The sequence below is a fragment of the Rhinolophus sinicus genome, linkage group LG01, assembly GCF_036562045.2.
Source record: "Rhinolophus sinicus isolate RSC01 linkage group LG01, ASM3656204v1, whole genome shotgun sequence".
Classification (NCBI taxonomy): Eukaryota; Metazoa; Chordata; class Mammalia; order Chiroptera; family Rhinolophidae; genus Rhinolophus; species Rhinolophus sinicus.
In genome coordinates this window covers 49,199,490-49,212,997 of record NC_133751.1, presented here as the reverse complement: position 1 = coordinate 49,212,997, position 13,508 = coordinate 49,199,490, and the positions used below count along the sequence as shown (strand labels likewise).

Below are 13,508 nucleotides of genomic sequence, written 5' to 3'. Positions count from 1 at the left end.
TTGGGTGTGGGTGGTTGGGGTGTTCACACCACCCCAGTCTGCACGTATTTGAGATGGTGAATGGCGTTCGATTCAGCATGGTCTGGGGAGAGAGTTCTCTTATGAGGGAGGAGTACGTGATTTGGCTGAGCCTCTCCGGCCTGTCTCTGCCGACTTGGGATTTAGGGCTATATTAGGGCTGTCTTAATTTCTCTCGATCATCATCATGACTATAATGAATCAGATCAAAGTCTTTTATAACCGCTGGGAATAGTTCCCTCTTTTCAGAAGTAAAATGCTGTTGGTTTATCACTCATTCACAGACATTGAGGACTCAAAGCTTTTCTGGCTTAAATTTTTAATTGTGGAACTATTTCTAAAGTTCTCCAAGACATGCTGTTGTACTTCTTGTCTTCAGGAAAAAAACGCAACAAAATAAAACACCACCTCCACATGAGTCACAACGTCTGATCACAGGAAGTGTATGCAGTGGCTACTCTGTCAGGAAATGTCTTCTACACTTTCCAGTCAGCAGCCTATTGTATTGAGCTGATGAGCATAAACTGGAGTGAAAGAAATTGGCTTGGTTGGAGACCAGTCAGTGTCTTCCATAAGCACGTGTTCTTATAGTTGGAAGACGGAATATGGGCTGGAGTGGGCCAGGAAAAAGAAGCCAGCTGTCAGCAGCACAGACTTCTGGTGAATTTGCTGCTTGCTGGGCACCTGCTGTGTTCTAGATGCTACTTGGGCTGTGGACAGAAAAAAATGAAAAAGACACAGGGAGGTAGGGAGGAAGGAAAGGAGGGAGGGGGAAGGAGGAAAGCAGGGGACAGATTTGAGTGCTGTTTGGAGAACTGAAGAAGACAATTATTTGAAAATGAAGAGATGATGGAAGCACAGTCGTTGGTGACGAGGCACATGGCTCCCTTTGCCTTTGCAAAGATGATTTTGTATTTATCATGTGCCGCACAAGGCAAACATTTATATACTCAGATTATGACTTGTATTGCATCATGTTTGTTTGTTTATCTGGGCTCAAATTATGACGTGTAAATATTTGTTTTTACCCTGGTTAGACTTAATCACAGATAATGAGTTGAAGTCCTCATAAGGGTAATTAATCACTTCTCTAGAAACACAGTTTGGTTTTGTTAACTGAAATCTTCACAGCAGAATACAAGCATTAAAGAAAATGCTTTCAGTTCTGACTTGGTTTAGATCTTGAAAACATGGAAGTTGGCGTGCAGATTTTTGACTTGCAGAGACTCAGCTTTACCTCTCACTTGTCTGGATCCAGATGCATGTTTGTGCTCAGGCACATAAGAATGTCCTAACCTTCTGAGGACTTTGTCTAACTGTCTGGGATTCACTCCACCCTTCTTCTTTCAGCAATCCATATTTTGGGGAGGATTCTCAAACTTTATCTTGCCCCATGAGGTTCAGCACAGCCCTGGTTGGGGCCAGTGATAAAAATAGCAAAGACTTTATTAGGCTTGCAGCTCCCGGCTATGGGCCAGGAGAGACTGACTGTCAGCGAGGAGTCCCCTGACCCTCTGAAGGAGTTTACTAGTTAATACTTTTATTATCCTCTCTAAAAAGCATTCATATTTAAGTAAATTGTTTTAAAGAGCAAGGAGTGAGCCACTATGGTGAAATCTCCAAAATAACCTTTCCTGGAGGAGATGATTTTGGTAAGAGAGTCTGCCATGAGGTTGACACTAAGACGAAAAAGCTAGAAATTTATCCCTAACACCCATTTTCCTAGGATTTGCTTGAGGGGGCACATCTTGTCCAAAGTTGATTGAACTGAAATATATACATGAGATGTAAATTTTCTTATTGGCGCATTGGTGGTTCCAGAATGACATTTTAAGAGCAGAGATTTAAACTTATAGACCACAAGTCAAAAATAACACTCCCTAGCTGTGAGATTCAGACAACTTATCAACTCCTCAGTTTACCTATCTGAAAAATGGGGATAACAATGTCTACTTCATAGGGGAGTGGTAAGGCTTACATGAGATGCTGAGCATCCATAACTGTAAGTAATAGTGGTGGTTTGGGGAAAGTTCCTGCTTAAAACACTGTGACGAGTGGTTTTAGGTGTATCTCTGAAACTTTATTAGCCTTCATCAAATAAAATAACTGGGAGGATGGGGAAGAGATGGTGTGCAGTGAGGCCCATGGAGAAGTTCTGTGAAAACTAAAGTTAAAACTGTATTTCTTTCTCTGTATTGTCACAAAATGAATTAAGGAGGGGGATGGTGGATAGGAAAGATGGTATTACCTGTAGGGAATTGTACACAAACTTTGATAAGAGCGGTCACAATTTTCTTAAGTCAGGGCTTTTTGTTTTTGTTTTATTTTAATTTCCTAAAGAAGTCTTTGACAAAGAAAAATATTAAGGCTTTCCCCTGAATAATTAGTAGATGTTCAATATTCCTTCATTTGAAGTACTTCTGTTTACCATTATTATAGTAAAAGGAGCCCCTTTGCTAAAAATTGAATATGAATTAAAGAAGATAAGATTTTAGATATTGACTTCCTTTTTCAAGAGCTAAAATATTAACTCTCTGAGATATCTGGTTATCTACTTCACTAGACCAGTGTATGGTGGTTTCGATCTACAGTCAAGCATAATGAGTCCCTTTAACAGATGATTTTAGCCTTCATCTTATATACCCCTTTCAAAAGATGTGTAGAATCCTGCAGCTGGAACTAAACTTAATGGTCATTTAATGCAAATTCTACTCACTACCCCAACCCAGAAGAGAAATTCCTCCTCCATCTTGCCCAGGAATAACAGCCTGACCTGTCTTTTCACGAATAGCTAAGCATCATCTAATTATCCCATTGGCTTTTCGATGTTTTTCTCAGAAGGGAAATCTAGAATTGTGTTAGTAACCTGTTAAAAAGTCAAGGCCTTTTTAAGAGCCAGTAGACTCTTTGAGAACGGATGGGAGGTAAATGAGGTATAAAGTCTCCTCAGACTATTGCTTACCACGTTCACTGATTTATGTACCATTCAAGCAGTGGACTTGCAAGAGATCCTGTCCCTGAATGCTCATGAAGCATGAGTGTGTTAGAGAGGCTTGGGGGTTTATTGTTTGTGGACATGAGTTTATAGAGCAAAGGAGGTTACTGGGTTCATAACTGCAATTCTCCTAGCTCAAAACCCTTTACAACGGGTCACCACAATATCTGTTTTAATCCTTTTATGATTTGGCCCGTAACACTGCTAATATTCACAAGAACTTTACTTGGATCATGTGTTTTTTCCCTCCCAAAAAACCCAAAACCTCTTTTTGTTCATTTTTCAACAGTTTTTATGTTGAAAACATTTCGTTTTCTAACAATTGCTGTGCTACATTTGCTTTAGATTCCATAGAAGTAGAGGCAGTTGTTCTTAATAATTTTGTAACAAAGTGACTAAACAGTTTGTTTTATTGACTTTTAATCGTGTGTGTGTGTGTGTGTGTGTGTGTGTGTGTGAGAGAGAGAGAGAGAGAGAGAGAGAGAGACAACTCTAACAGGCAGTTGGATGGAGGATTGGATTCGGCTCTCACCAGTTACTCATTTGCTCCCAGAGGAGCCTTCGGTCCTAGTTCAGTTTAGTACAGGATGTCACTTGCACAGAATGTTCACAGATTTTAAGGGGAACTTTCAGAACTAATGAGGAATGGGTAACAGATAAAGTGCCTCAAACACGTACTAATGAGGGCGTGGGGTGCAGTGGAATCTGTAGCATTAGAGGAGGCTGAGAGCTCTGGTGGTTTCAGTCTCTGCTCTGCCACAGTCCTTGCAGTTGGTTAGCACACCTGCCTCTCTTACAGGTAATGCACAATCCGTGGTGCTGTAATTTCCCTCCAAGAGGAGGACCATGTGTCTGTCATCTGATGGAGCTCAGAATTGCTATAGAAATGAATGGGACCTAGTTGAATAGAATCTCTCATTTAACCCCAACACTCTCTCATGGGACTCTCTTCCTCTTGCTTCTCTTGCAGTTGACCTGGGGATCCTCCAAGCCTTAGCTGGTTCCATTTTCAAATGGAACCTGAGATTCTATGAGCTGGGTCCCCACGATTTATGGTAACTTTGTTCTCTATTCAGGTCCCCAGCATGGTCAAGGTTTGGGTTCGAGTTCCCAAGGTGGCTGATCCGACTCGTGATTAATTGACCATATGCCTGAAAATTATGGCATTATCTTCCCCACGTGCAAGCAGGCATTTCACTTTTTTTTTAGGTCCAGGTGAAATGGTTCTTCAGAATCACAGAGATTTCTCCACAATTAAGTATGATTTTATTTCCCCAGCTGATTGCCCAGTTATTTTAAGCAACAAATTCTACCACAAAACAATTTCAGCTGGGCCCTTGAAATTCCTAACAATGGACATCTAGTGCATCTGAAACTCACTCAGCTGGAACCTCCTGTTTCCTCTGGGCATCTGTAGTACACGATATCATTCCTAAACACTACCCTGAGGCACATACGCTATGTCCAAGGGCCTGGGAAACCATCAACTAAATTAGAGTTAGGTGAGCTAGGGTTAAGCATGTTTTATTTTGTAGTTCTTTAAAACTTGGTGGTCTATATGTGTATGCCCCCATCACTGGTTAACCAGAAGATAGAATCAGCCAGTGTAGCCAATGCCCCTGCCAAGCCAGATGACTGCAGGACTACACAGTTGGCCCCTGAACAATGTAGGGCTGAGGGGCACCAAACCCCACACAGTCAACTCTGCATGTGACTTTGTCTCCTCAAAATTGAACTGTAGTTGTCCCTCATTATGTGTAGGGGATTGGTTCAGAGACCCCCACGGATACCAAAATCCGCGGATGCTCAAGTCCCTGTGTAAAATGGCATAGAACAATGCATACAGCTGGCTCTCTGCATCACGGATTCCCAACTGTGGATAGAAAATACTAGTTTTTGATCCGTAGTTAGTTGAATCCACAGATGTGAAACCTGGGGATGTGGAGGGCCGACTGCATGTTTATTGAAAAAACAATTGCGTGTAAGTAGACCCGTGCCGTTCAAACCCGTGTTTTCCAAGGGTTAACTGTATTGCCCTTTCCTGGGTAGAATGGAGCCTGAGCTTGACCTTTCCCACCCCCCTTCACCTCCCCACCCCCCAAAAAACCCACTTCACTTACTTGAATATGAGAATAAGAAATTCTGAGTTCCTGAATCTCAAAGCCATGGGGAAAGAGCCTGTATCTACATTACAGGGCACCCTCTGCTTGACTGTAGGTCTTATGCTGCTTTCAGTTAAAAATGGGAAAGAAAAAAAAAATCAAAACCACGCTCCTTGCTGCCCTCTACTCTTGTTTTTAAGGAATGCTGAGAGTGTTGAAAGCTCAGACCTGGCACACACATAAACTACAGGTGTAGCAAACTGTTTCTTGCTGAAGGAGTAGACACACGAAGTTTGAGCAGTTTGGTGGGGCAAAAGTGTTTAACGATAAAGAGATGGAGGGGGGGCAGTAACAGGGTGTGAAAAGGAATTTGGACATGGTGACAGTCATTCAAAAAAGGCAGGCGTAACCAGTCATATTTGTGTTTTAGAAAGTCACTGGCAGCCAAGTGTAGGATGGATGGAGAGGAGGGAAACGCAAAATGGAAGACAGACCAGCTGGGAGACGGCTGTAATAGTGCTGTGGCAGTGAGAGTGAGGAATGTCGTTTATGTATATTTAGAGAAGCTTGAGTTCCTTTTTAAAATAAAGAAACTGTGAGATTATGCTTTTTAAAAAGGAACAATAATTATTTTCTTATACCAAATCATGTCCTAAGTTATTTTGTAAGTTTGACTTTTTTTTTTTTTAAGTAGGGCACACTTTTATGGATTTCAAAGGGAGAAAGATCCACATTTGTTGTTTGAGACTGAGCCAAACACTGGTTTTTTTCCCTAAAGGAAATAGGGAAGAGAACTCCCCGTTTCCTCTCCTCGTGACTACTTGGCAAAGGAGAAATAGACAGTTTGCCTTCCTGGGTGGTGTCGGGGGAATCGGGGTCTACATCATAAATTGACAACAGCCAGCGATGGCAGTGCTTTTCCCAGCCCTTGGGGTTCCACATTCTCCTTTTCTACTGTATGCACTTGATCTTGTGCTGCACAGGACACTGTAAACAAGGAGCCTGTCCTTGAGGAAATCGAAGAAGGGCAGTGTCAGCAGATAAATAACTATAACAGAGTGAGCTAAAGAGTTCAGAAGAAACAGTTCTGCTTGGGGACATCGGGGCAGTGTCTGTAGGTGTGAGCTGGGATTTGAAGGGCACACAGAAGTCTCTCCCAAGAGAGACGGGGTCAGGTGTGCTGGGTGGGGTGCCCTGACAAGAAGGCGTGGCGTGCAGGGGATGCTGTGGGACGAAGCAGATGGATCCCAGAGATCCCTTCACTCCTGAGCCTAAAAGAGAATCTCAGCATCTTCTCCCAAATGACCTAATTGAGCTCCAGTTTAATTGGTGGTACTGTAGTGATCTCAGTTTCCCTTTTTTTTAGTTCGTGGTTCTTTTTCTTCCTTCTGTCTGCTCTAAGATTAGAGATACTACAGATGAGCTTTTGAGAGATGATTTCTCCTAGACTCCTGCTTAATAAACATTCCATTTACTGAACTGACTGCCTAATGTGCAGTTTCTACATGAGATATTTCAGGGAGACATTAATGTTTTAGATCCATTAATTAGGATTTGGGACAATCTGGACTGTGTGGAGCTTGATTACTTGTGCACTGTGAACAAAAGGTTTGCTAAATAAATTAATATTCTGTCAAATAATATTTTAGAATATCTAACCTAATTATGGAAAAGGAGGTGTTTGGGGTTTTGTGCTCACCTTTTTCTTACTTAGCAGGTTCCAGTATACTTTTTAAAAATAAGTCTTGTAAATATTTATTAAAAGCAGCCCTAGTAGGAGTTTTCAATTGTGAATTTTTAAAAGCAAATAAGACATAAATGCATTCTCATTTTTTAAAAAAGCAAGTAAGACAGAAGTAGCTAAAATAAAAAGTACATGCCCATTTTACCAACAAGATCTACTTGTAGCTAGCTACCTTTTTCTATGCACTTACAGGTATACACATATTTAATAACATGTATTAGGTTGGTGCAAAAGTAATTGCTGTTTAAAAGGTTAAAAATAATTGCAAAAACCACAATTCTTTTTGCACCAACCTAATAGTTTTGTTTTGTACACTTAAAAGACAAGATCAACTTAATCTTTAATTAGCTCTTCTTGTAATAGCGTGCTTTGAAGAGGTCCCTGTGACAGTGCAAATACGTCTACTTTGTTCTTTTTAACAGCTGTATAATGTTCCATATTATGGCTCTACTATGAATTACTTTCTCCCTGTTGGTGGATAGATTTTTTGCAATCATTGATTGTTTTTTACAAGCAGTGCTACAGTAGCTGTCTTTGTTCAGATCTCTTTGTGTTCATGCATGAGTTTCTTCCAATAGGATTTCTACAAGTAAATTCTTGGTTAGCAGTTGGAGTCAATGTTTATACTTGGAGATAACAAAAGTATTTTTCTTGGGAAATATTCAATTTTTTTTACAAATTCTGATTTTTTTTTTTCCCCTGTGAATAGTTAGGCTTGTGACATCGTCTGTGGAGCATTCCATGTAGCCACTGTATGGGGTGGTGGCAGCAGTTTTACTATGGACTCTTGCCAAAAGCAGTGCCAGAATAGAGCCTTCATAGTGTAAAGGTAGAAATTAGTTCGTGGTTCTTTTTCCTCTGTCATGCCCTGATAGAAGATTAGAAGTTCTACAGACTGGCTTGTATAGTCATTTAAGGAGCCCTAGTAAAGCAATAATGCCACCTCGTTTTTGAGAAATCAGACAAGACAGAGTTAGTGTATAGGATCTGTGCAAGTGGCGCCCCTTTCATTCAGTAAAGATCTGAGAAAACAAGCCCCCATGTACTTCGTTGTCTGTTTCCCTGTTTCCTCCATCTGTGTACCTCTTTCTGTCTCTCTCCTTTTCTCTCTCCAGGAACTGTAACATCTCTTTCTGGGACTGTTGCCCAGTTTAAAGCATGAAGAAACAGGTGGTCTGTACAGCCACTATTTGGTACCTCTGACACTAGAAGGAAAGAAAAAGTAGTGGGGGTACCCTGTGGTCATCACATCCTTTCTCTTACAGCCCCCAGAATGGATATTTATGGGATTTCAGTGTCAAGCCCTTCTATTAAAATGACCTCTGTCGTATTTAAATGCTGATTTGTGTTTTCTTTCCAAGATCTAACATATTCTCAAAAGACGGAAAACTTATCCTCATATTTCTTTCGTTTTCCATCTAATTTTAATGCTTAAATAAAAATAAACCATCTAAATAACTCAGTTATTAGACTGGCAAGATGTCCTGGAAAAACAAACAAACAAACAAACAAAGAAACAAAAATCCTCTGAACAAAAAGGCAGGAGAAGGCCCAAATATCCATCAATAATGATGGGTTAAATACACTTTAGTACATCCAGATAGTATAAAATAGAACAAGTATACTCTACCAACACAGGAAGATTTTCAAGATGATACTGTTAGGAAAAAAAAAAAAGATGCAGCAAGTGTGTAGAATATGCAGATACTTCTGAAAGAAAAGGGGAAAAATAAGAGTTTTTATTTGTATTTGCTATTATAATATTTGCATGAAGAAACTGAAGGACACAAAAGCAACAAGAAAAATGTTTTATTTTTGTAAAAGATGAGGAAGGGGGTGAGTGGGGGTAAGACTTTTCACAGTATACCTTTTTATAGTTATTCTAATTTTTGAATTATGACTTATTCATAAATAAAATTTTTTTTTTTAAGATTTGCACTGTTAAATAAGAGGTAAACTAAACCTGATCTTGTTTATTAGCCCATTATATATGTGATTTCACCCATCATGTTTGAGCCTAGGTAACTTTTTAGGTAGGATCAGTTACAGGGCCATATTTTGAGGAGGAAGGTGGTAATTCTATAATTAGAACCTGTATAGCAATTTAAATTCTAACTACTTTGGTAGGAAATTGAAAAGGCAGATCTGCATTTAAACTGTTTCTTTAGCTTGTATGGGACTTCTTGGATTTGTTTTTTATTTTTTTTGCCAAAATAATTGAAAACCTTAAAACATGATGGTTATGGGAATCTCTTGCTACTTGCTGATGCCTCGGTGAACACAGTGAGACAATGAACTCAAATTATGATCTTAGCCTGTTTTTGTTATTTGATTAAGTCTGTGTCCTAGAGAAAGTGTGATAGTCTGTACTTTTATTTTTACAGGAGCAGGAAAATTCAGATTCGAAACATCCCTCCTCATCTGCAGTGGGAGGTAAGCCAGGGTCACTTCTGTATTTACTGTCTTCCTGCTGTCTTTCCTCATCTTACTTTTTAATGGGTTAGTAAGATATTTTCTCTCTTAGTTCCCTTTCACACTTAGGAATTAGAGGTCCTCAGACTTGCCCACAAATCCTCTGGGTTCTCTGTCTTCCTTTTTCAGTACTGTGATGTGTGTCATGAGTTTGGGGTCATATCTGTCCCTTTCTTCTTGTAGGATATGTATTTTGATCTATCATGTTCTGTCTTAAGCACCAAGCACCAACGAACTAAAACAAAATGTATACCTGCTTTGTGATTTTTATTTCATGATTTTTCTAAGATTTTTACCTCCCTAAATTATGATTTTGAAAAACAATAAAATCCATGGACAAGCAATAAAAAATAGAAGGTTCTTTGTTCACTTGAGCAGTTGTTTTTGTTTATTTTGAATTAATTGCCATGAGTAACAGTTAAGATATATGTTCTGCATTGTAAAACTTCTTATAAAATTGCTACCTTAAAATAAAATAAGATAAAATTTGAGGAGCGGCCTTATTGCATTGTTTAAAAACAAACTGCCTGCTGTTTTATCCCCCAACCCAAATGAAATCAAAATAGTCATAAAAGACAGAGAATATTCTAATATGTTCATTACTTTAAAAAATGTTTTATTATGGAAACTGTCAAGCATGCACATCCCATTGCTTTGTAAAAGAAAGGAGATTCCTCGAGGAAAACTGGAAGAAGAATGGTTAAATCTTCCAAGAAAGAGAAGTGAGCCTTGCACTTTATTCTGCTTCTCATTTCAAAAGTAATAAGTGGGTTCTAACCATTGTGATGAATGTGATTAACAGTTACTAAGACTCTGAAATTCTGCTGTGCCACAAATTACTTGGGAGCCAATAAGCAAAGGAAAGTGCCACATATTTATTCAGTTCTAATTCTTTTTATGAAAGACCTGAAATATCAATTTAATTAGATTATTCCGATAACAATCCTTTTTTGCTTTCATTCATTTGCTGGGAGTATTATTCCTGTACCATTTTTTTGGAATACAATCTTGTATTTTCATTCTAACATTAAAGCTTTCTTTTCCAGGTGTTGGATGGACTGTTGGCTCAGTATGGGACAGTGGAGAATGTGGAACAAGGTAAGAAATGAGGAAATCAGCCTACTGAATTTTGGGAGGGATATTATCTCTTAGTTCTTATAAGCTGGGTCGACAATGGGGAGACATAGTAAGTTCAAGATTCTTTTGACAGAAGCTTCCTAGATTGTATGTTTGTATATCTAAGTGTGAGAGCTGTCTATGTCTATCTATCCATATTTATATAACTTGTTTATTACAAGGAATATCATTTCCAGACTATTTTTTAATACTCTGTAATATGCCCAAGCACTGGACAAACACGGTCAGGCTGGGATAAGCGTAATTCACTTGGATTTACACCATTACAACTTTCTTTTTCCTGGATAAGAAAAACAGATCGCTAATGTCTTGGACTGGGTGTTTCTCCAGGAGTTGGACTCCTACACCAGAATCCCCTGGCGTGCATATGAAAATGCAGGTTCCTAGGGCTCACCATAGACCTACAAAGTAAGATTCTCTGGGGCAAGAGTTCATGAATCTGTATTTTAAATAAGAACTCCCAAGTGATTGTGTGTACTCAAGTTTGAGAGCCACTGTCTTGGGAACAGGTTGTAAATACATACTCTTCTGCTTTTTCTGTTTCTCAGTTTTTGTTATTTACCTTCTAAAACATGAAATACTGTGATTTTAACGCTGATATCTTATGTAGCTCTTTAAGAGTCCCAGAAAAGTAGATTCCAAGCTCCTGTATGACAGGAAGTAACATTTAATAAAAATTATTTTTGTGTTGACCAAAAAAGCAGAATGTGAGGTAAATCACTTAGTGACTGTGGGCCCTTGGAAAAGTCACTTAGCCTCACTGACTGAGTCTCCACATGTGTGAAAAGGGGAGAGTACTTTCTACCCTTCCTGTATCACTGAATAGTTGGCACCCAAAGAAAATTCTGTGTAAGGTATTTGTAGACAGCGGAGTCATGCATAATCTCAAGGGATTGTTAAGATTCACTTAGGAAAAATCACAGAGAACCTACCGTGTTTCCCCAAAAATAAGACCTAGCCTGACCATCAGCTCTAGTGCGTCTTTTGGAGCAAAAATTAATATAAGACCTGGCATGATATGATATGATATGATATATGATATTATTTATATAAGACCCGGTCTTATATTTAAATAAGACCGGGTCTTATATTAATTTTTGCTCCAAAAGACACATTAGAGCTAGTAGTCCAGCTAGGTCTTATTTTCGGGGAAACACGGTATTTTCTCATAGGCAATCTGTTCTATCTGCCAGCATAATTAATATAATAGTTTTAACATAGTGATTATTCAGATGTTCTTCACTCCATGAATATTAAAAATATCATTATTCAATTTCATGCTGCTGACTGCCCATGCCCAAAGGTGAAGGGAAAGAGCTCAGAAAGAAGACATGATTTACAAGGATTCTGTTTCTCAGTTCTTGTTATTTCCTTCATCATGGAAAAGAAGACATTCTAATAAGGATTGAATATAGGAGGCAAAATGGCCTTACAGACATGAACCTATAAAAGTTACTAGCTAAGGCCATATTATAAATTCAGGACAAGGTCAGGCAAGAAGGAAACATTTCAGGTCCCTGGGGGACTTCACAGCTCCTAAGGTACCTGTGCCCTGGAGAGCACACGGTTTCCAGCTGCCTCACAGCTAAAGGATAGAATTGTTGGGCATTTGTTCTATTTCATAGGTGATTCCTGTCTCATCAGGAAAACATTTCCAGTACTTTTAAGAAGCTTTATAGAGCTTTCATGTCCAGGGAAATAAATTATTTGAATGGAGCTCAGTTCTTTCCAGAACCAAAGAACTGTCCGATTTCCTGAAGACAAACATCTTTGAAGAACAGAGCATATGACTAAGAAGTGAGAGCAAAATCAGAGCAGTCTGAGTGTCCTAGTGGATAGTTTTGTTCAGAAGGGTCAAATCCAGCCCTTTCTCCCTCTCGGGGCATCTGCAGCCCCATTTGTAGCACTAGAAAGCAGCAGATAGGAAACCTCTGTCACATTTTGTGTCTGCACTGAGAGAGGACGGTTATGGGCTACCCATCCCATGTTTTGCACTGTGAAGACTTCTCTGGGTAAGTGTGAATTAGAGAGCAATTGGAACAGTCCCCGGGCAAAGGCCAGCGCTGGGCTCACGTTTATGACATGTAAGTCTCAGTGACAATTCCTTCCTGAGGGTTACACATGCCCTCCCCACAAAGGCCGCGGCTACTTTGAAGTTATTGGATAAACAATATTTTTAACACTGGTCTTTAACCCTTTTGAGAATCTTGTGGATATTATAAACCAGAAAAATTCATATATCCACAAATTTGAATCTTTGCGTGGGATGAGAAGAGTCACTTTGTAGAATTCCTGAAGCTCTAGATTGATCTACGCTTAAGAATCCCTACACTACAGGATTTTATTATTACTTTGAGAAGCAGCTTTGTTGTGTTTTTCCTGAATTATCCTTAATGTTGTTGTTAACTCCAACTCTCCCAATAGCTTAGATGTTTTAAAGGGGTGATTTGATTTAGTCATGTCTGCTTGTTTGGGGGAAAACCATTATTTTTGCTTTTTACTGGCTCGGATTGAGAAGGTTTTATCTTGCCTTTTGAATTTATTTTTAACTTCTGACTTTGAAAGAAGAGGCAAACAATTATGAACCAAGCTAAACCAATTCACAAGAGTGATTTCTTGTTAGCCACTCTTAGAGATTATGTGTTCTCTCCTTTAGCTAAGTGAGTTGGGATTGTCAGCTTTCTTTATTGTACACAGATACTAGGTTTAACTCACAGAAACAGTCAAGGAGTTCAGTCAAAGGAAAACAGAAATAGTAATAATTCAACCTTATCAATGAGTGAAGAATTAAAATTAAAAATTCTTATTATTTTATACATATATCCAATTATTTAAAGCTAAATGCAAATTGTAACAATTAAAACTCATACCTTGATAGTGGTACAATAAATTAATACCAACTTCTAGGAAGGTAGTCTGAAAATACACATTAAAAGCATTGTGTTTTTTTACCCAATTATTTTCTTCTGTGATTAGCCTTAAAAAAGTAATTCAGAGGAACACACATCAAATGATATTTGCAACAGAGGTGGTTTTTAGC

The 13,508-nt window shown here is 38.9% G+C and overlaps 1 protein-coding gene across 3 annotated transcripts in view; it reads left to right on the top strand.

Moving 5' to 3' along the window:
• The window catches only part of IGF2BP2 (insulin like growth factor 2 mRNA binding protein 2), a 142,072-nt gene that overhangs the window by 93,361 nt on the left and 35,203 nt on the right, over positions 1–13,508 (top strand). For all 3 annotated transcript variants that reach the window (XM_019735887.2, XM_019735888.2, XM_074329046.1), the window contains 2 exons: positions 9,244–9,292; positions 10,378–10,429. In XM_019735887.2, the coding sequence (XP_019591446.2) occupies positions 9,244–9,292; positions 10,378–10,429 (101 nt within the window). The remainder of the gene's footprint in view (positions 1–9,243; positions 9,293–10,377; positions 10,430–13,508) is intronic.